This window comes from Kogia breviceps, chromosome 1, assembly GCF_026419965.1.
Source record: "Kogia breviceps isolate mKogBre1 chromosome 1, mKogBre1 haplotype 1, whole genome shotgun sequence".
Lineage (NCBI taxonomy): Eukaryota > Metazoa > Chordata > Mammalia > Artiodactyla > Physeteridae > Kogia > Kogia breviceps.
The window spans coordinates 185,777,754-185,798,041 of NC_081310.1; the positions used below are offsets into that span (position 1 = coordinate 185,777,754).

The following is a 20,288-nucleotide window of genomic DNA, read 5'->3' on the forward strand; positions in this document are numbered from 1 at the left end:
GAAGAAATCAGCATATGGAGATTACAGCAGTGAGGAGGGTCCACCACCTGCAAGGATGACCTTTCAGGGCAAAGAAACCCCGCCCAGGGACCCGCTTGCACCCCAGCACAAGCCAAGGTACAGCAAACCCACTACTAAGAAGACTACAAATCCCAGCATGCCTGGCATCCAGTGAGTGATAGCACGCAACGCATGCCGGGACACGTAGTCCAGTTCTAGCTCACGAAAAGGCCAGAACGTCACGTGACGTCAGGAGGGCTCAGGAAAGGAGTCAGAACCGATCCAGGCTCGAGTTAACCCTTCCAGAGAGCCGACCCTGGTTTCTCTGGTGACCCAGGTTTCAGGTCCCACCCCACAATCCAGCGGACCTATGGTGTGTGTTGAGTAGCCTCTCGCGTGATCCTTCACGGTTAAAGGGGAAGTACCAGAGGGCAAGAACAGGCAGCCTTTAGCCCTCGAGGTGCCCGTTTGGAGGACTAGTGGTGCACAGAACGCTATCCTGGACAGGAGCTGAGACATCGCTTCCCCTGAAGTGCCGGTGAGGACGTGGCAAGGGTCTCGACTAGCGGCTTCCCCTTCCTCCGCCCGTCGGGCGAGAGGCGCGGGAGGCGCAAAGGCTGCTGGGAACGCGCATGCGCCCACCGTGGCTGGGAGTACACCTCCAACGTCTGCGGGTGCGGGGGGTGTCGGGTGTCCGCGGAGGCGCTTTGCGGCCGGTCGTGCGGGTCGGGTGCGGGCGCGCGGGCGGGCACCCACGCAGAGGCGCGCACAGGTGATTGACTGGCCAGCTGGCTGAGGGAGCGTCTGGTCCTCATCGCTGGCAGGTGGCGGAGCCCATTTGGGCGGCGGTGGAGGCGGCTGCGGCAGCCTGGGCGGCCGGGCTCAGGAGGCACTCCTCGGGCCAAGGCCATGGCCCCGCGGCTGCAGCTGGAGAAGGCGGCCTGGCGCTGGGCGGAGACGGTGCGGCCCGAGGAGGTGTCGCAGGAGCACATCGAGACCGCCTACCGCATCTGGCTGGAGCCCTGCATCCGCGGCGTGTGCAGGTGAGGCCCGCGCACCGGGCCTCGCGCCCCCCTCTCGTCGGACCTTGGAAAACCAGGCCCGGGGCTGGGGGAAGGAAGACGGCGGCCCTTTGCGTGCATCTAGCAGGCGTGGAGAGAACAAGGTGGAGGTTTCCTCCTTTCCGCCTTCTGGGCGACCTGGGAAAGGCAGCCTTTCCGGGCTCGGCACGGGGGTGATGCTGCTGAAAGCCCTTCAGAAAAGGTTTTGGGTTCTTATTAGAAGATGGCGGTGGAGATGGTTGAAGGCAGGAGCTGAGACCTTAGCAAACGTTGGTGTTTGGTATATCCTGGCCACTGCTCGGTTTTTTGGTTTGTAAAGTGGGAACTTTTGCGAAGTGAGCTTCATCACTGTATATCTCGTATTGGTGTTGACGCTGAAGGCGTGATCATATTTTTTGGTTAGGGCGGCTTTAGGAAAACGTACGGTTAGTCTGCGTCATCGGTACCTTTCATCCCCAGTTGACCTTCCCCTCTCGGCAATCTAGTATTTTTTAGCCTTTTTTTGGAGGGGGTGGAGGGTCGCTCTGACTCAACACCACTCTACCGAGTACAAAGTTTGAGCTGTGTAAGTGCTATCCTTCACTTCTACTTAGCCCGTGAACCTTTCCTTTCCTTTTAGTTCGAATCCTTAGCTGTTTTTCCACCTTTTGACGCGGGAACTACAGTTTGTGTCCGGAATGTTGTTGAATTGACTTGGCCAAGCCGGGCATGCTCAGTAGTCTTTCATCAAGCATTTAGTAAAGACTTTCTGGAGTTTTTACATTCCACGGTGGGATCCGGAAGGAATGGAAGTCAAGGTCTCAGATTTGGAGCTTTAAGTCTAGTATGGGAAGTGAAACAAGTTAAGAGAGCTTCCATAAAGCAGACGAATAATTCCAAGCTCTGGGAGTCTGGTTCACGAGGAGTGCAACAGTCAGTACTGGAATGACGTGGCCGTGTATAATAGATAAGCTTCAGTCAGTTTCTCCACATGTTAGGTTCCAGAGTAACCAAAAAATATAAACTCTTTCACTGTAATAGTTACGATTTTAATGGAAGTAAAGGAGTAGAAATTAGCTGAGATCACTATAAGGGGAATGTCACGGACGTGAGTTTTAAGCTGCAGTTGCAAGGTTTATATCCAAGCAGTTTTTTTCATAAACAGCTTTGAGATATAATGCACACATCATATGATTCACCCATTTAAAATGTACAACCCAGTATTTTTTATTTGTATAGTCACAGGGTTGTTCAGCCCTCAGCACAATCCGACCCCCCTAAAAGAAGCTCTGTACCCGTTAGCTTGGCACTCAGTCCTCCCTGTAAACCCCACTCCCCCCCACCGCCACGGTTCGAAGTAACTACTGATATACTTTCTGCCTCTAAATTTGACTATTCTGGCCATTTCATGTAAATGGAATCATACAGTATGTGGACTTTTATGACCGGCTTCTTTGACAGCATAATGTTTTCAAGGATCATCCGTGTTGTAGTATTTGTCAGTATTTCATTTCATTAAAAATCGTTTTGTAAAAGTCATGTAAAACGCACAACGAAATTTACCATTAAAAGAATTATTTATTTTTGGCTGCGTTGGGTCTGTCTTCGTTGCTGCTCTCAGGCTTTCTCTAGTTGTGGCGAGCAGGGGCTACTCTTCATTGCGGTGCGCGGTCTGCTCATTGCGGTGGCTTCTCTTGTTGCGAAGCACGGGCTCAAGGCTCGCGGGCTTCAGTAGTTGTGGTGTGTGGGCTCCGTAGTTGTGACTCGTGGGCTTTAGAGCGCAGGCTCAGTAGTTGTGGTGCGCCGGCTTAGTTGCTCTGTGGCATGTGGGATCTTCCCAGACCAGGGCTCGAACCTGTGTCCCCTGCATTGGCAGGCGGATTCTTAACCACTGTGCCACCAGGGAAGTCCCACTATTTTTAAAGTATACAGTTACACGGCATTAAGTACCTTTACGATATTGTACAGACATCACCATTGTTTAGTTCCAGAACTTCTTCCATCACCTTAAAAGGAAACTCCATATCCATTAAACTCCAGTCACTTCCCATTTCCCCCTCCCCCACCCCCTAGCAACCACTAATCTTTTTGTCTCTAGATTTCTTTATTCTGGATATTTTATATAAGTGGAATCATACAATACGTGGCCTTTTTTGGTCTGGCGTTCACTTAGCATAATGTTTTCAAGGGTCATCCATGTTATAGCATGTATCAGTATTTTATTCCTTTTTATGGTTGAATAATATTCCATTGTTGGATATACCACATTTTATCTATTCATCAGTTGATGGATTTAAATTTTTTTCCCCAACTTTATTGAGGAGTAATTGACAAATATAACTATTTAAAGTGTACAACATGATAATTTGATGGACATGTGGAATGATTACCAAGATCAGGGCAATTAACACATCCGTCATCTCACAGCATAGTTAAGTTGGATTTTTTGGTTGTGTCCGCTTTCTGGCTGTTGTGAGTAGTGTTGCTATGAACATTTGTGTACAAGTTTTCGTTTGAACACCTATTTTCAGTTCTTTGGGATATATACCTAGGAGTGGAATTGCTGGGTCATAGGATAACTATGTTTAACATTTTGAGGAACTGACAAATTGTTTTCCAAAGTGGCTGCACTATTTTACATACTCACAGACAATATATGAAGATTACATTTTCTCCTCATCCTTTCACTGTTTTTGTCTTATAGCCATCCTAGTGGGTGTGAAGTGGTATCTCTTTGTGGTTTTGCTTTGTATCTTCCTGATGACTAATAAGGTTGAGCATCTTTTCATGTGCTTATTGGCCATTTGTAGATCTTTGGAGAGAGGTCTTTTCACATCCTTTGCCCATTTTAAAATTGGATTGTCTTTATTATTGAGTTCTAAGAGTTCTTTATATATTCTGGATATACGTCTCATGTATTTGCAAATATTTTCTCATTCTGTGGATTCTCTTTTCCCTTTTTTTTTTAAAAAAAATGCTTATTTATTTTAGTCTGCGTTGGGTCTTCGTTGCTGCAGGGGCTTTCTTTAGTTGCTGAGAGCGGGGGCTGCATTGTGGTGGCTTCTCGTTGCAGAGCAACGGGCTCAAGGCACGTGGGCTTCAGTAGTTGTGACACGTGGGCTCAGTAGTGTGGCGCACAGGCTTAGTTGCTCCGCAGCACGTGGAGTCTTCCTGCACCAGGGCTCGAACCTGTGTCCCCTGCATTGGTGGGCGGATTCTTAACCACTACGCCACCAGGGAAGTCCGGTTTTGCCTTCTTTGAACCAGCACATAGCACAAAGAGCCTGGGAATGTTGAGTCAGTCACCAAAGTTTTAGAAAGGGGTTAAAGTTAGGCAATGACCTGCTGTAGCGCCCCTCCCCCCTCCACCTGTCAAAGGATGGGGAGCCTTCTGAATTCCTCCTTATTTGTTGATATCTGGTTAGAGACCGGTTTGTGATTATGAAATAAAATGGTAGAGGGACAAGAATGTTCTTAATTAGAGGGGACTAGTTTGGAAGGGAGTTCCTGAACTCAGTTAATGGACCTAACTAATCCTAAGCAACTGTCATTCTGATAGAGTGGTGACATTTGGAGTTACAGAGACAATTTGAAGTTTTCGAGGAAAATTCAGACAGTAAATGGTTATTATTGGAACCATTTCAGTAATCCTTGGTTAACCTATTCTCTCTCCCCCTCCCTCCCTCTCTTTCCTTCTCCCTTTCTCTCTCTGTACACACACAAATCACTTTTAAGAAATCTGGTGCTGCATTAGGCAAAGCCTTAGTGTAGTCAGGGGTCTTCCCTGGAAGCAGGAGAGTTAGCTTGCTATCCTTCATTGATTTCTACCTGGGCTGTGTGAAATGATGTCCTAAGAGCCAAGAAACTAAAATTTGTTGAGGGAGAAAAACAAAGCAATAACTCTTTAAATGACCATGCAGAGGGAGTAATATCTCCACCCTCCTCTCCCATTCAAATAATAAAATTTCTTTGTACTGCATAGCATCTGTGAAATCATTGACTAAATTTCTGTCCATTGTGCTGGAAAACATACTCCTAAATGACACATCCTTGGAGATCTGTCAAAACAGCTAAAACTACCACTCTTACCTATGCTCAGTGTAGAAGGAACTTAAGGCATTTGCACCCCTAGATACTTAGCCTACTGTTTTTTTTTCCACCTTGCAGTTTTTGATTTGTGAAAAATTGTTTCCTTTCTATACAGTTTTGGATGTCATTGCAGATGTCTCCTTTTCCTTCTTGCCCACACCATTTAATCAGCTCCCAAGTCCTATTGATTTCATTGCATTGATATGCTGGAATTCAGCTTTCTTCCATTGCTTGCATTGCCACTAAATTGGTTTAGACTAGGAAAATTGTTATGTCTCAGGCTTTGTTCAGCCTCGGTCCATCATTTACATTGCTGCGAAAGCGTTTGTTGGCCTAAAATCACGGTGAATAATGTCACAGCTGCTTAACATGTCATACCAAACATTTGGGGAACCTGCCCCCTGCCTACTGCTGTAGCTGCTTGGTGTTCTTATATCCATGACCCTAGAAAAAAAAGTACCTGTTAGAATTCTTCATTTTGTTTCATTGCCACAGTGTCAAACATATTCTGTGGACATGTGTCCAGAAGTATTGAAACAAAATATTAGTGCCATTTAACATTTTGAGACATTTTCTCAAGTTTTTCCAAAAGCGTTGTGTTTAACAATGAATGGACAATGACTCTTACTTTACCCTGATTCATGATCATAACTTTGATTTTTGGCCGTACCGCGTGTTGTGTAACTTCCCCAACCAGGGATCAAACCTGTGCCCACTACAGCGGAAGCAGAGTCTTAACCACTGGACCACCAGGGAAGTCCATCACCAAAACTTTTTTTGTTGATTTCATAAGTGAAAACATCTTTCATCGCTGTTTTAAACTCTCATTTCTCTGGAGCTGAATGTTTTCCCCTGTGTTTGTTAACTGGTCTTATAAGAAAGCTTAGAGGAAGAGGGGCAAAGCTGTTTTTAAGAATTCGGAGATCTGGGAGTTCCCTGGAAGTCTGGTGGTTAGGACTTTTCACTGCCGTGGCCCTGGGTTCAATCCCTGGTTGGGGAACTGAGATTCTGCAAGCAGTGTGGCGCTGCCAAAAAAAAATTAGGAGATCTGTTAGAGGCTGAAATGGATTGTTGGCCCTTGGAGGTAAGTTCATAACAGAAAAAGCTTTATTTCGTTAGTCCATATTTGTTAGGGTTCCTAGATACAGGTGATAGAAACTTTAACATAGTGTAAGCGAAGTGCCTCAGTTAACAAATCTAGGGAGGTGTTTGTTTTAATTCAGGAAAGATGTGGACAAATACATCATGGCTAGGGCAGGGAAACACTTGAGCCCAGGAGAGAGTCATGAACCTCTTCCAGCTGTTTCTCATGCAAATCAGCATGTTGTTTCCTTAATGTTAGGACAGCTAAGCTGTCAGAAGGGTCTGCCACTGAAGAGGGATTGTTATTTTGGGGTTGTTTGTTTTCTCTTTCTCTCAGTTTCCATTTAAAATATCTTGTGAGGCTGTTTTGGGGTGCTGGATGGGAGCTGCATCTCAGCAGCTCTTGCTAGAACCACAAGAATGGAGGAACAGTTTGTTCTCAAAGGAAAAAAAAAAAGGCAGGGGGAGCTGAAACTAGGCATGTACACTAATAGTCAACTGCCACACAAAGCAAGAACCTAGTCGTAAGCTGACTGATGCATAAGTAAATGAGATACGAGTAGCGGGAGAGAGCCAGGGGAGAACCAGGATGAGTGCTCTTTATGCTTTGTTTTTGTTTGTGATTCAGTTCTCCCTCTCTGATTCCCCTGTAGGCAGAAGGAGGGGTTTCTGGGAAGAAGACCAGTGGGGAGTGGGTAGAGGGTACAGTTATAAGGTTGTAGGAACTTAACAATTTCATAGAAGGTGAATGGCATCACTCTACCTAGATTAAATCGGGGCTACTTGTGACCTTGAAAAAGTGACTTGCTTTTAAGCCGGCATTAGCAAATTCAGGTGCTTTCTAGGGCCAAGTTGTATAAATTTGAGTCAACAGGCTAGGGTATTTACACATCAAACATGTGAACATGTGTCCCTGTCTGACGCGTCTCAGCCCTCCTTGACCAGTCTCTTCACACTGATGGAAACAAGTATGCAGAAGTATTTTTCTACTATAAGAAAATTGGTACAAACAGGATGATAGATGATACTTGACACCGGTAGCCTACTCCTAATGGGGATAAAAAGGAGCTTGGGACTCGGAGACTGAGTGGGAGAGGTTTTCTTCTACAGTGGGATTTCATCTAGCCTTCTGTACGTGGCATCCTGCTGCACTGCTTAGGTTGGCTTGGAAGTGATGGCTTATAATAGAAAATTTTATTTATTTATTTACTTATTTATTTATCTGTCTTTGGCTGCGTAGGGTCTTCGTTGCTGCGCACGGGCTTCCTTTAGTTGCTGCGAGTGTGGGCTACTCTTCGCTGCGGTGCGCGGGCTTCTCATTGCGGTGGCTTCTCCTTGTGGAGCACAGGCTCTAGGTGCGCGGGCTTCAGTAGTTGTGGCTCGCGGGCTCTAGAGTGCAGGCTCAGTAGCTACGGCGCACGGGCTTAGTTGCAGCATGTGGGATTTTCCCGGACCAGGGCTCGAACCCATGTTCCCTGCCTTGGCAGGTGGATTCTTAACCACTGCGCCACCAGGGAAGTCCCCACCCCACACACCCATTTTTTTTTTTTTTTTTTGTGGTACGCGGGCCTCTCACTGTTGTGGCCTCTCCCATTGCGGGGCGCAGTCTCCGGACGCACAGGCTCAGCGGCCATGGCTCACGGGCCCAGCCGCTCTGCGGCATGTGGGATCTTCCCGGACCGGGGCACGAACCAGTGTCCCCTGCATCGGCAGGCGGACTCTCAACCACTGCGCCACCAGGGAAGCCCGGCACACACCCATCTTTAAACACTGCTTTGTTTCTTGCATTTTTCAACTAATGATATTGTTAACATATCACAACATAACAAAGTTTCTCCTTATCTTTTTTTCCTAATTACAGTAGTTTCCATTGCTTGGCTGTATTGTTTAGCAGATTCCTATTGATGGGCATTTATAGTGTTTCCAGTCTTTTACTGCTGTCAATAAAGCTTTAGTGGGTAACCTTCTGAAATATTCAGAACATACTGATTTAATAAAGTCCTTCACAGCAAAGGAAAATCTAGGCTCGTATGTTGCAGTCAGTTGTGTATCTTAAGTCTCCTTTAATCTGGATAATTACTCAGTCTTTCTTTGTATTTCATCATGTGGAGGGTTTTTTTTTAAACATCTTTATTGGATTATAATTGCTTTACAATGGTTTGTTAGTTTCTGCTTTATGACAAAGTGAATCAGCTATACATATACATATATCCCCATATCTATACGGAGGTTTTTGAAAAGTATAGGACACTTACTTTGCAGAAAGCTTCTCAACTTGGATTTGTCTGGTGTTGGCTTATAATTAGGTTTAGGTTATTCGCTTTGGTAGGAAAACCACAGAAGTGATGTTGTGCTCTTAGTGCATCACACCAGGAGGGGGGTATACAGTTAATTAGACCCCATTACTGGCTACTTAAACTTTGATCCTTTGGTTAGGTGGTATCTGCCAGGTTTCTGCACTGAAAGTTACTATATTTCCTTTTGTAATTAATAAACAACTTGTGCTGAGGTACTTTGAGACTATGTAAATATTCACTTACTCCTCAAACTTTCCTACACTGGTATCCATTGACAGTCCTTGCATGATTTTGTTATTAATCTGATGGATGCCAAATGGTGAATTTCTAATTCTGTCCTTTCTTCCACATTGATAGTTGGCTTTCTTCTTTAAGGAGGAGATTTCTCATCCATCCACCCACCTTACTGTGGATTCCTACATTATTGAGCGGGTTGTAATCCGATCATCATTTTGTTGCTCAGATTGTTCCAGATTTGGGTACCGGGAGGCCCATACAAGCTCTTCCTTTTGACATGTCCCCCTCATTCTTTGAGTACATCCTTATTTTGGGGCCAGAGCAATATGTCCATGTTTATCTTGCCCAGGCTTTAAATTGGCCATTTCTCCCAGGAGCTCTGGGTTCTTTGAGTGGGGAGTATTTAGAAATCAAGATCTGTTTGCTGGATGTGTTCATGTTACTGCTTTTATTTAGGCCCTCGGCTGACAAAAAAGCTATCTCGTTTAGGCTGCCCATTAAATCAAAATTTCAGATAGACAACAAATGCTTTTTAAAATATAAATGTGTCATTTATCTGAAATTCAAATAACTTCTGTCCTGTATTTTATCTGGCAACACTAATCTACCTGTTTGTATATATTAATACCCTGTGGATTTTGACTTAACACCTGTTATTCCTAATCAGTACTGCGGGGGTTGGTTTTATTCTTCTTCCCTTATTTGTAACTTTCCTCTCCAAAACTTGATTCCCTTCATCCCCAGTATACATGTTACTTATTTGTTCAATTGCAGAATGCACAGAAAGTTTCAGAATTGTTAACCCATGTATCTTTGAAAAGGAAGCTATTAAAGTTTGTTGTTTGTTCCTTATGTCTTTATCCTGACATTAATAAACTTGCTAATGACCAAGTTCAAGTTACTTGGGTCAGTGCCCCACCCTCTTCCTTTCAGTGTATGTTACTCAGTTGAAATATGTTATTGTTTGTGTTGAATTTAGGGTTCCCTCCAGCCTTACTGATTTGTGTGTAACATTCACATGGCCCCCAAATTCAGCAGTGTATGGAATGGTATATTCAGGAAAATGTCCAACGCTTCTTTTTTTAAAAAAATCTTAATCCTACTCATGTTCTACAGGTAACCAGTTTCACTAGTGTCTGATTTATCCTTTTGGTGTTTTTCTTTTTTTTATACTTTTTTTGTTTTTTATTTTTTATTTTTCAGTACACGGGCCTCACTGTTGTGGCCTCTCCCGTTGCGGAGCACAGGCTCCGGACGCGCAGGCTCAGCGGCCATGGCTCACAGGCCCAGCCGCTCCGCGGCATGTGAGATCTTCCCGGACCGGGGCACGAACCTATGTCCCCTGCATCGGCAGGCAGACTCTCAACCACTGCGCCACCAGGGAAGCCCCAATGTACTGTTATTTTTTTTTAATTGAAGTGTTGATTTACAATGTTGTGTTAATTACTGTACAGCAAAGTGATTCAGTTATACACACGCATAAATACATTTGTGTTTTTCTTTTTGCTCAAATGAGCAGATACATTTGTATTTTATTTCCCCATCTTTCTTAACATAAAAAATGTCATGCTGTAGATAACTCTTGCACTTTGCTTTTTGCTCATTAATATATCCTAGAAATTACATCAGTTCACAGAGATCATCATGTGTTTTTCCTGTCACAGTTGTGTGGTACTCCACTGTGTGGATGTACCATATTCCCTATGGTTTTTTTTTGTTTGTTTTTTGTTTTGTTTTTTGTTTTTTTGCGGTACGTGGGCCTCTCACTGTTGTGTGTCGTGGCCTCTCCCGTTGCGGAGCACAGGCTCCAGACGCTCAGGCTCAGCAGCCATGGCTCACGGGCCTAGCCGCTCTGCAGCATGTGGGATCTTCCCGGAGCAGGGCACGAACCCGTGTCCCCTGCATTGGCAGGTGGACTCTCAACCACTCTCAGCCACCAGGGAAGCCCCATATTCCCTATGTTTGGTAATTTGGGTTGTTTCCAGTATTTTGCAATCACAGTGCTGTAATGAATAACCTAGTGTATGTGTTTTTGCACTGTTGGAGGTACATCTTCAGGCTGAATTCTTAGAAGTGAAATGGATAGGTCAAAAAGTCGGTGTGTATGTAGATTTGTTAGCAATTGCAAAATTCCCTTCTGTAAGAGTCCTACCAGTTGGCATTCTCATCAGCAGTAGCTGAGTTCTGTTTCCCCACAGCCTCACAAACTGGGTGTGGTATTATGCTTTCTCAGTTTTGCTAATCTAATAGATGAGAAATAGAATTTAAAAAATAGTATCGTTATAGTTTTGATTTGCATATTTCTTTACTATGGAACTGTGTTATTTTTTAATCATACAATATTTTTTCATAGACGAAACTGCAAAGGAAATCCGAATTGCTTGGTTGGGATTGGTGAGCACATTTGGTTAGGAGAAATAGATGAAAATAGTTTTCATAACATTGACGACCCCAACTGTGAGAGGAGAAAAAAGGTAAGCCCTCATTTTTTAAGAGATTTCTATATGGCATTCTTGTGTGTTTTATTTTGTTATGATCAGAAACCATTACTGATTTCAGGTAACCTAAGCAGCTTTAAGATCAGTAGTGGAATTTAAGACTCTAAACCACTTGAATTGGAACAGTTCTTAATGGTATGCTTTAAAACAGGTAGCTATGTAATCCAGTAAGCCTTTAAATAATAGTTTTAGTTCAATGCTGATTCTATGTTTGCTTTAACGTCGCATGTTTTATTTTGAGCTCTTTTTAAGTCTCTTTAAAGGAGGTGGTAAATCCAGGGAACAGGCTCCCATAATGATATTACTTGGCTTTCTTGGGCTTGTATTTTTACATATTATACATACAACAGAAGTTTTACCCTTTTTTTATGGTAATACACATTAACACTTTCTAACGATAAAGCCTGGCATTTACTAAATAGTCACCTGTATAGGTATTTTCTCTCTTAAAAAGAATGATTCTTTGTAAGTTCAGGAATTCTCAGCCTTATCTTTGGAAAAAATTGCAACTAACTCCCTCCATCCCCCCATCTCCCAGATCTATAGGATAAAAAGGAACTTTCCTGGAAGTTTCACTTTGTCATTCTACTGAATGCTGGGCTCTTAGGAATATAACAAATGAAAAACCTATGTACACATGTTTAAAATTGATGTTTCCTAGAGCCAACTGTTCTCTAAGCTTAGATTTAAGTGGCTGGAGAAGACTAGAGATGCTATCCTAAGTCTTTCCCACTCCCATAGTCAACCCAAATGGGACTTTCATGATAATTATGCCCTAACCTTTCCTGAGAGAGGCTCACAGGGTTTAGTGGTTGAGGCAGTTTAACACATTTTTAATCAAATTAAAAAAATACTTCTCATAATTTTTTTATTTAAGGGGAAACTGGTTTTATAATTGTAAATTTTGTGTTTTTGTAGAACTCATTTGTGGGCCTCACTAACCTTGGAGCTACTTGTTATGTCAACACATTTCTTCAAGTGTGGTTTCTTAACCTGGAGCTTCGGCAGGCGCTCTACTTATGTCCAAGCACCTGTAGTGACTACATGATGGGAGATGGTATCCAAGAAGAGAAAGGTGAGTGGGGATGGGTATGGGGAGGGCTTATTGCTAGCTAGACCACTTTGAACCAACCATATAGAGGAAACTTCAACTACAATTTCCCTCTGTAATACACTGATTGCAGTCCATTAAATTCTAGTGATTGAGAGAAATCAGTCAGTAAAGCGTACAAGGTTACCCTTTTGCCTAGTTTGAGAGACTTAATAAATAAACACTTCATTGTACCCACAGCCTTTTGTCTTGATTCCCTAATAGGCTGATTTACAAAATACCCTCTAAAATTAAGATTAAATTAACCAACCTTGGCAAAGCAAGCTACTAATATGCAACTACACTCATTGCAAATTTAGAAATCAGTTTCAAACTGTTCTAGTGGAATTATTTAGTTTTTTATGCATAATATGTGGATTGTTATTCCTAATTGATATTTCTATTTAGAGATTATTCTCTTTGAGATGAAACTTCCATGGAATGACCAGCTTTTTCTTCTTCTCAAAGCTGGGGTATAGAGGGAAGTGAGTATAAGATTACACAGGTCTAGGAGCTCCAGGTTGGAAACCTTTGACTCTTGTTCTCATTTGTAAATCCTGTGCTGTCTTATGTGATCTGGTTTGGGCACATAGTTCATGTCTTTGGCTCTGAGAGAGAAAAGATAGGGTTCCTAAGCCCCACATCTTCCTTCTTGCTGCTCTTTAGATAATGGTAATACTTTTGGTCCTTGTTAACAGTTCAAAACAGTGCTTAAAAATTCTTAAGTTTGTTTCCCCAAAGCTTTATTCCTGTAGTTCTGAATATTTAAATCTTGATTAATAGTATAGAAGGTATTGATATTTAAAGAATTAGTGTTATGTAAAGGATGAGTAATGGAAAATGGATCATTTTTAAGTTTTAGCATTGTTTTTGCTGAAGTATAAATTTACCAATGAGAAGATAGCTAAATAACAAGTGGAAACTAAATGTCTATTTTGTAAAATGATGTACTATGGCCGCCTTTGGGTATTGTGGTTTTAATAATGTATCTTCAAGAGATGTGGGGTTTTTTTGTTTTGCTTTTTAAATTTCTAAACACTTAGATTTTACTATTTCACCAAAGTCCTTAACCTTCTTCTCTGATAAGAGTGTGCATTTCTGGTGCTATTAGCAGACACAGTGCAGTGTAGTGAGAAGGGTTTGTGTTGGAGATGATGGGACTTGGGTTCTAGTCCCATCTCCGCTACTCCCTTATTTTACAGATAGGAAAACCAGCAGAGGATAAGTTATTTAAGATCTCATGTAGTATCTAACCTGTAAAATAAGAAAGTTGAAGTAGCTGCAAACTTACTTGAAGGGCTTTTAACATCCTGTAAAGCCCCTACACCCCAGGAAGTAAGATTTTTATCTTTATTTTACAAATGAACTATTGACTTCCTTTTCATGACTGGTGAGTCACAATTGGTATTAAAGAGATAAACCATTCAGACCAATCAGGAGACATACTACACAATGATTTGAACTGACAAAAAATTAATAGGAAATTAGAGTAATAGGGGAATTGGTTAGTAAGAATTAAAGAGGACTTGAAAAAAACACAGATATAGCAGATAGGGGAGCAGCCACTACCCCCAGGGCTGAAAAAGGATACAGAAGGAGGAGTCCCACACCCCCACTGACCAGGCCTGAGACCCAGACCTCACTGGAGAAAGCACTGCCTGCCCGAGCTCACTTGATGGCCCAGAAGGTGCTGAGATGCCTCAGTGGGTTTCCTTGCTGGAAACTGTCCTCAGGGAGGTACTGGGCCTTGGAATCTCTTGCAGAGAGTGTCCAGGAGGTCATTCACAGGGTGGTCATTCAGGAGGAAATGCCTCACAAGAGGCATCCCACTGAAGCTACCAGAGGAGGTGCGGGGAGAAGCTGCTGGCCACTGCTGGCTGAGGGAGCCCGCAGAGCCTGGTGAGACACACAGTGGAGCCCTGGAGCGCCCTCTACTGACAAGACTCAGCTTTACACTAGCTGGCAAAGGAGGAATCTTTGCAGAGCTCATCTCTGTCAGCACAGAGCAAGCAAAGAAGGGTGGATTTGGAGCTGAGAGGCAATTAATCCATAACTGGCACAGAAGAGAATACACAAATCTTTTATGGCTCTTGAGATTCATGCTTCCTATTTGCATACCTTCTCTGAACTCACTAAAACTTGAAACTAAATTTTAAGATTTTTAACAGTAACTTGTTATAATGTTCATTCAAGTTTGAATCAGTGTGCTTGAGATTGCTGTCATTTGCTCTGTTTGTGGCAAGTTCACATTAATGAGATTATATTAAAGTATTTGGCCATTTAATGCAAACAGTAAATATAATGTATGGTTTTTATGACTGGATTGGATGTTTCGGTGTGATTTGACACTCTGGAAGCCATAGTCATGATTGCTATTGTTGTTGTAACATATGTGTAGCCTCTTGGCCTTTAGGGGATGCATATAGACTGCCATGGCTGCCTCATGACTTGCAAAAGATGTGATTACTGATTTCTTTTAACGTTTTAAGATTATTAATAAAACATTATTATAGTTTGGATATAAGGGTGTTTAATTATAATTATGTTCTCATGTGAAGAGGAGTACATATTTTTTAAAAGTAGCAGTTTTTAAAAGAACAAACATTTCTTTAATAGATTATGAGCCTCAGACAATTTGTGAGCACCTCCAGTACTTATTTGCCTTGTTGCAAAACAGTAATAGGCGATACATTGATCCATCGGGATTTGTTAAAGCTTTGGGCTTGGACACAGGGCAGCAGCAGGTAAGAACCTTTTATTTTTTTAAATATAAAAAGCATTCCTTACAATCTTTATAGAAAGAAATGAAGAAATTTTTAAAAATTAATTTTTTTCTATTTTATTTACTGTTCAGTATATTATACATTTTCCTTGATCTCTTTTCTGAAAATCCATGTGGGCACAAACTGATCCAGCATAGCTCTAGTCCTTGTTCCAGAATGCTAAGCTCAAAGTACAGAGTTTCTGGATTATTTTACTTATTACTATTTGTAACAGAAATTGAAAAGCAAGGTATGATTTTTTTTCTTTTTATTAACCCAAACCTGTATTGTAGGATGCCCAAGAATTTTCAAAGCTCTTTATGTCTCTTTTGGAAGATACTTTGTCTAAACAAAAGAATCCCGACGTGAGGAACATTGTGCAACAGCAGTTCTGTGGGGAATATGCTTATGTAACTGTGTAAGTGTGTTTGCACTTTTTCATCATACATTTTATTCTAAGGCAGTTGCTTCTGTGTCTTCTAGTTCAGTTCCAGGTTATGGATTTAGTGGCCTATCATGGGACCTGAAGTATTTATAGTAATACGTTTCCATGGGAACATGTAAACAACTGACTAGATAATTACAGTTGAACCCATCCAGGTGTTGGGAGCTGTGTCTGGTTGAGCTCTTGCTGTTTATTTCATGGCTGTGGTCTGGGCTGAAAGCGTGAGATTGGAGCCTGCTGGAGTACTAAAAGTAAAACAACTCTTAAACTTTTTCCTAAGCATAAAATGCATGACCTCATCAATCACTTTGTTTTTATTTTTTGAATATACATAGTGTAGATAATTTCTATGACAGAATTAAGGTAATAAATGCTTCTTTGTGTATTTCCAGGATGTAGTGCAGTAGAACGTTATTGCTCTTCCCACTCTGATCTTAATTTTATCATTCTGCTTTATTATAGGTGCAATCAGTGTGGCAGAGAATCTAAGCTTTTATCAAAGTTTTATGAACTGGAGTTAAATATCCAAGGCCACAAACAGTTAACAGATTGTATCTCAGAATTTTTGAAGGTATTCACATTTTGGCGTATATGTTGTTTCTGCTCATTAACACTATTCTGAATGTCTCTGATTTTATGAATAAATTCATTATTTCAACATTTTCTACATACGAGTGTCTCCGTTTATGTAATGATGTAGAAGAAACTTTGTAAATTATAAAGTATTGAAGTAGGCTGCATTTAAAATAATTTTTGACTGTTTCAGTTTATTTTATATGTAGAGTTATGTATGTGCAAAAACTCGTGTGATTGGGGTGTAACAGTAAGAAAATGTAAGTGATGTTACCATAAGGTTAATTTACTTTTTCATTTAATGAGAACTAGAAAGTGTTGAATGCAAATATTTTTTTACATCAAATATGGCCATTCTTCAGCCTCTCCACTCCATATCTCTGTGTGTGTGTGTGTGTGTGTGTGTGTGTGTGTATTTCGGCCACACCAGGTGGCATGCGGGATCTTAGTTCTCCAACCAGGGATTGAACCCATGCACCATGAATTGGGAGCGTGGATCCTTAACCACTGGACAGCCAGGAAGTCCCTCTTTGTATATTTAGATTTATGCAGAGACAGAGAAATGGTTCCCCTTTGTTCGGAGTGGAAAAGTTGCTAAGAGGCAGCCTTTGTTATCACGTAGGAACAGACACATAGCATGGTATTGATAGGTGTGCTTATTATATAGCTTCCTTTCTTAAAATAATTTTGTACTTTTTCTCCTCCTTTAGCACAACCATTAGCATGCTTGAAGTTCTCATTTATTGGGTTCATTCAGCTAAATATCGAGTGCTTACGTGTTCAGGCAGTGTTTCAGCTGTTGGGAATAACCATATGGAACAAAACAGACATTTTTGCCTTTAAGAAGCTTATAGTGATAGTGGTATGGGGACCAGTGACGGACAATAAAATAAATGGAAGTAAAACATCTCGTGTGTCAACTGTAATAAGGGCTATGGAGAAAACTAAAGCAGGGAAGGGGCATGGAGAATGTGGAGTGTGATTGAAAGTGGAGTAGTGAGTCATCCAAGAATTGGGGAGAAGAGTGTCTGGGGCAGATGAAATAGCAAGTGAAGAGCATGAGACAAGAATGTGCCTGGTGGTTTGAGTAATAGCAGGGAGGTCAGTGTGGTTGAAACATAGGGAGGATGATAGAAGATGACATTGTGGAGGTAACTAAGGACCATATCAGACAGGGCCTGGTAGACCTTTGTTGGAAATCTGACTCTGAGTGAGATGAGATACCATGTAGGGCTGTATGCATAGGAGTGATGTAATCTGTTTCAACAGGATAACTCTGGTTTCTGTCTTGAGAATAGGCTGATGGTGGGGCAAGGGCAGATAGACGGAGTTAGTTGATGGTGGCTTGGACTGAGGGTTAGCTGGAGAGGTGATAAGCAGTGTTTGGATTTTTCAAAGTAGAGCTGATAAAATTGTAGATTGGATATGGAGAAAAAGAGAGGAGTCAGGGATTACTAAGGTTTTGTCCTGAGCAACTGGAAGAATAAAGTTGGCATAACTAAGATGTGAAGGAGTGTGGGAAGGGCAGGTTTGGCAGAGGAATTAGGAATTTGCAGTGGGGCATGTTAGATTTGATAGGTATAGTTCAGGGGAGAAGTCAGGGCTTGATCAAATCACCAAGGGCATGAGAGAGACAAAGACCAAGGACTGAACCCTGGGACATTCAAACATTAAGAGATCAGAGAGACGGGAGCAGCTAGTCAAAGATGCTGAGGGGGATGTGAGTTGAGTAAATAGGCGAGTGTGGCTTCCTGGATCAAATGAATAAAGTGGTGGTACTAGTATTATATTACTGTATTTATTGTCTTGTAGTGTAATCTGTACCAAAAGCTGTTACAGAAACATAAAGGAAGTTGAGGTCTATCCCAATGGAGCTTTTTCTGTAAACCTGCAGCATTGGAAATGCCTCATAGAGTAACTATGTGGTTTCCTTTACTCATAGGACTACCTGCTATATCTGTGGGAAAGAACTAACTGTAAGACAGAGCTACCAAGTAGACTGTGGAAAACCTAACAGTCAAACTTTTTTTTTGGTCTTAGATATTGGCATATCCCAACGATCTGTACTGTTGTAGGGTGTGATAGCTTAGGAATGAGTATGATTTGACCTTAATACAATTTTAGAGGGTGTCAAATTCAGAACCAGGCAGATCCATCTCCTGACCCTAAACATGGTCCTACAGTAAATTGCTTGAGGAAACTGGATCCCAAAGGTTACAGGTGGAGAATTTTGAAGTGTGTCCGTATTCCATTGGAGATCAAAGAAGCCCAACTAAAAGAACTGTGGACTGACTGACATGACAGCTGTGGATTGAGCAAAACTTCTTTTTGAAAGGGCTATCTTATCTTGAAGATTATGACTTTGGAGATTATCACTAAAATAATCACTAAGGTGATTGGCAGTGGAGAGAATCAGAACATGTGAAATTCCTTAAAAATTTATTGACTTAAATAATTTTGCCTACGTTACACATAATTAAAAAACCCCTGGGCTTCCCTGGTGGCACAGTGGTTGGGAGTCCGCCTGCCGATGCGGGGGGCGCGGGTTCGTGCCCTGGTCGGGGGGAATCCCGCGTGCTGCTGAGCGGCTGGGCCCGTGGGCCATGGCCACTGAGCCTGCGCGTCCGGAGCTCCGTGCTTCCGCAACGGGAGAGGCTGCCACGGTGAGAGGCCCACGTACCGCAAAACAAACAAAACACCCTTTACACTTTGTGCAGAAAGTCAGCATTAAAAAAAAAAGAAACATAAAGGAAAAATTTAAAAAGAAACCACCATTAGCTCTAACATTGCGTTTTTCTGCACTCCTAGTTTAGTGTCATGAATGTGGTTCAGTAACTTTAACTGTGTTTGTAATTTGTATATATAATTTCATATTCATTGCCCATATGTAGTTTCCGCCCATTTTCACTGTTTTAAAATTAATTTTGCTGCATCAAAGTACCTATGATTTTATTTATTCATTTATTTATTTTTGGCTGCGTTGGGTCTTCGTTGCTGCGCGCGGGCTTTCTCTAGTTGCGGTGAGCAGGGGCTACTCTTCGTTGCGGTGCGCGGGCACGGGCTTCTTATTGCGGTGGCTTCTCTTGTTGCAGAGCATGGGCTCTAGGTGCACAGGCTTCAGTAGTTGTGGCTCGCGCGTTCTAGCGCGCAGGCTCAGTAGTTGTGGCGCACAGGCTTAGTTGCTCCACGGCATGTGAGATCTTCCCAGACCAGGGATCGATCCGGTGTTCCCTGCATTGGCAGGTGGATTCTTAACCACTGCGCCACCAGGGAAGCCCCTTATGATTTCTTTTCGAAACCTACTTTCTTACAATTCCCAGAATTGGGATTATCAGGAGAAAAAATCTAAAGCCAAGTATTTTTTTTTTTTTTTTTTTTTTTGCGGTATGCGGGCCTCTCACTGTTGTGGCCTCTCCCGTTGTGGAGCACAGGCTCCGGAGGCGCAGGCCCAGCGGCCATGGCTCACGGGCTTAGTTGCTCCGCGGCATGTGGGATCTTCCCGGACCAGGGCACGAACCCGTGTCTCCTGCATCGGCAGGCGGATTCTCAACCACTGTGCCACCAGGGAAGCCCGCCAAGTATTTTTAAAATCATACATTTTGGAAAGTGAAACATCAGTTTTAAATCATTGTATACAAATTAATAACATCACTGCTAAGCTAATACAATCTTATGTGTCCTTCATTATTTATAATAACTTGATCTTAAAGAGCTTGAATAGAAGCTATTAACTAAAATGAAATTATAATTTGCATCATAGGGTTGATCACTTTTAAAAATCATTTTTTAAAAAAAATTTTTTAAACTAATATGTCTTATCCCTGATCAGGAAGAAAAATTAGAAGGAGACAATCGATACTTTTGTGAAAACTGTCAAAGCAAACAGAATGCAACAAGGAAGATCCGACTCCTTAGTCTTCCTTGTACTCTGAACTTACAGCTAATGCGTTTTGTCTTTGACAGGTAAATATGTGCATGTCATAGTGTTTGTTGCTTATTGTGGACTAGTATGTACAGATTTTACCATAGATAAGATAGTAAAATGTTTATAATTTGAAAGTCAAGATTTGGGGATGAAAGTTACAGCCTGTCATAATTAAGAACTAGAAAAATAGAGAATCCTTATTTTTTATTCTGAAAAATTATTAAAAACTGCCGAGGAAAAGCAGACATT

The 20,288-nt window shown here is 42.0% G+C and overlaps 1 protein-coding gene and 1 non-coding gene across 6 annotated transcripts in view; both read left to right on the forward strand.

Annotated features, from left to right (window-relative positions):
• Positions 1–241: 241 nt before the first annotated feature.
• Positions 242–20,288, forward strand: part of USP48 (ubiquitin specific peptidase 48) — a 67,752-nt gene continuing 47,705 nt past the window's right edge. Inside the window, exons 1-8 of one of the 5 annotated variants that reach the window (XM_059053170.2) lie at positions 242–538; positions 825–1,043; positions 11,100–11,220; positions 12,163–12,319; positions 14,951–15,078; positions 15,390–15,514; positions 16,004–16,112; positions 19,944–20,077. In XM_059053170.2, the coding sequence (XP_058909153.1) occupies positions 910–1,043; positions 11,100–11,220; positions 12,163–12,319; positions 14,951–15,078; positions 15,390–15,514; positions 16,004–16,112; positions 19,944–20,077 (908 nt within the window). In that variant the 5' untranslated portion in view covers positions 242–538; positions 825–909. Of the gene's footprint in view, positions 539–643; positions 1,044–11,099; positions 11,221–12,162; positions 12,320–14,950; positions 15,079–15,389; positions 15,515–16,003; positions 16,113–19,943; positions 20,078–20,288 lie in introns of those variants that run through there. The other 4 variants (XM_067015515.1, XM_067015529.1, XM_067015539.1 and 1 more) reach the window with 4 other exon arrangements.
• LOC131747110 (small nucleolar RNA SNORA18) lies at positions 17,967–18,097 on the forward strand. Its single transcript, XR_009332760.1, has one exon. It is a non-coding gene; the product is annotated as a small nucleolar RNA SNORA18 (small nucleolar RNA).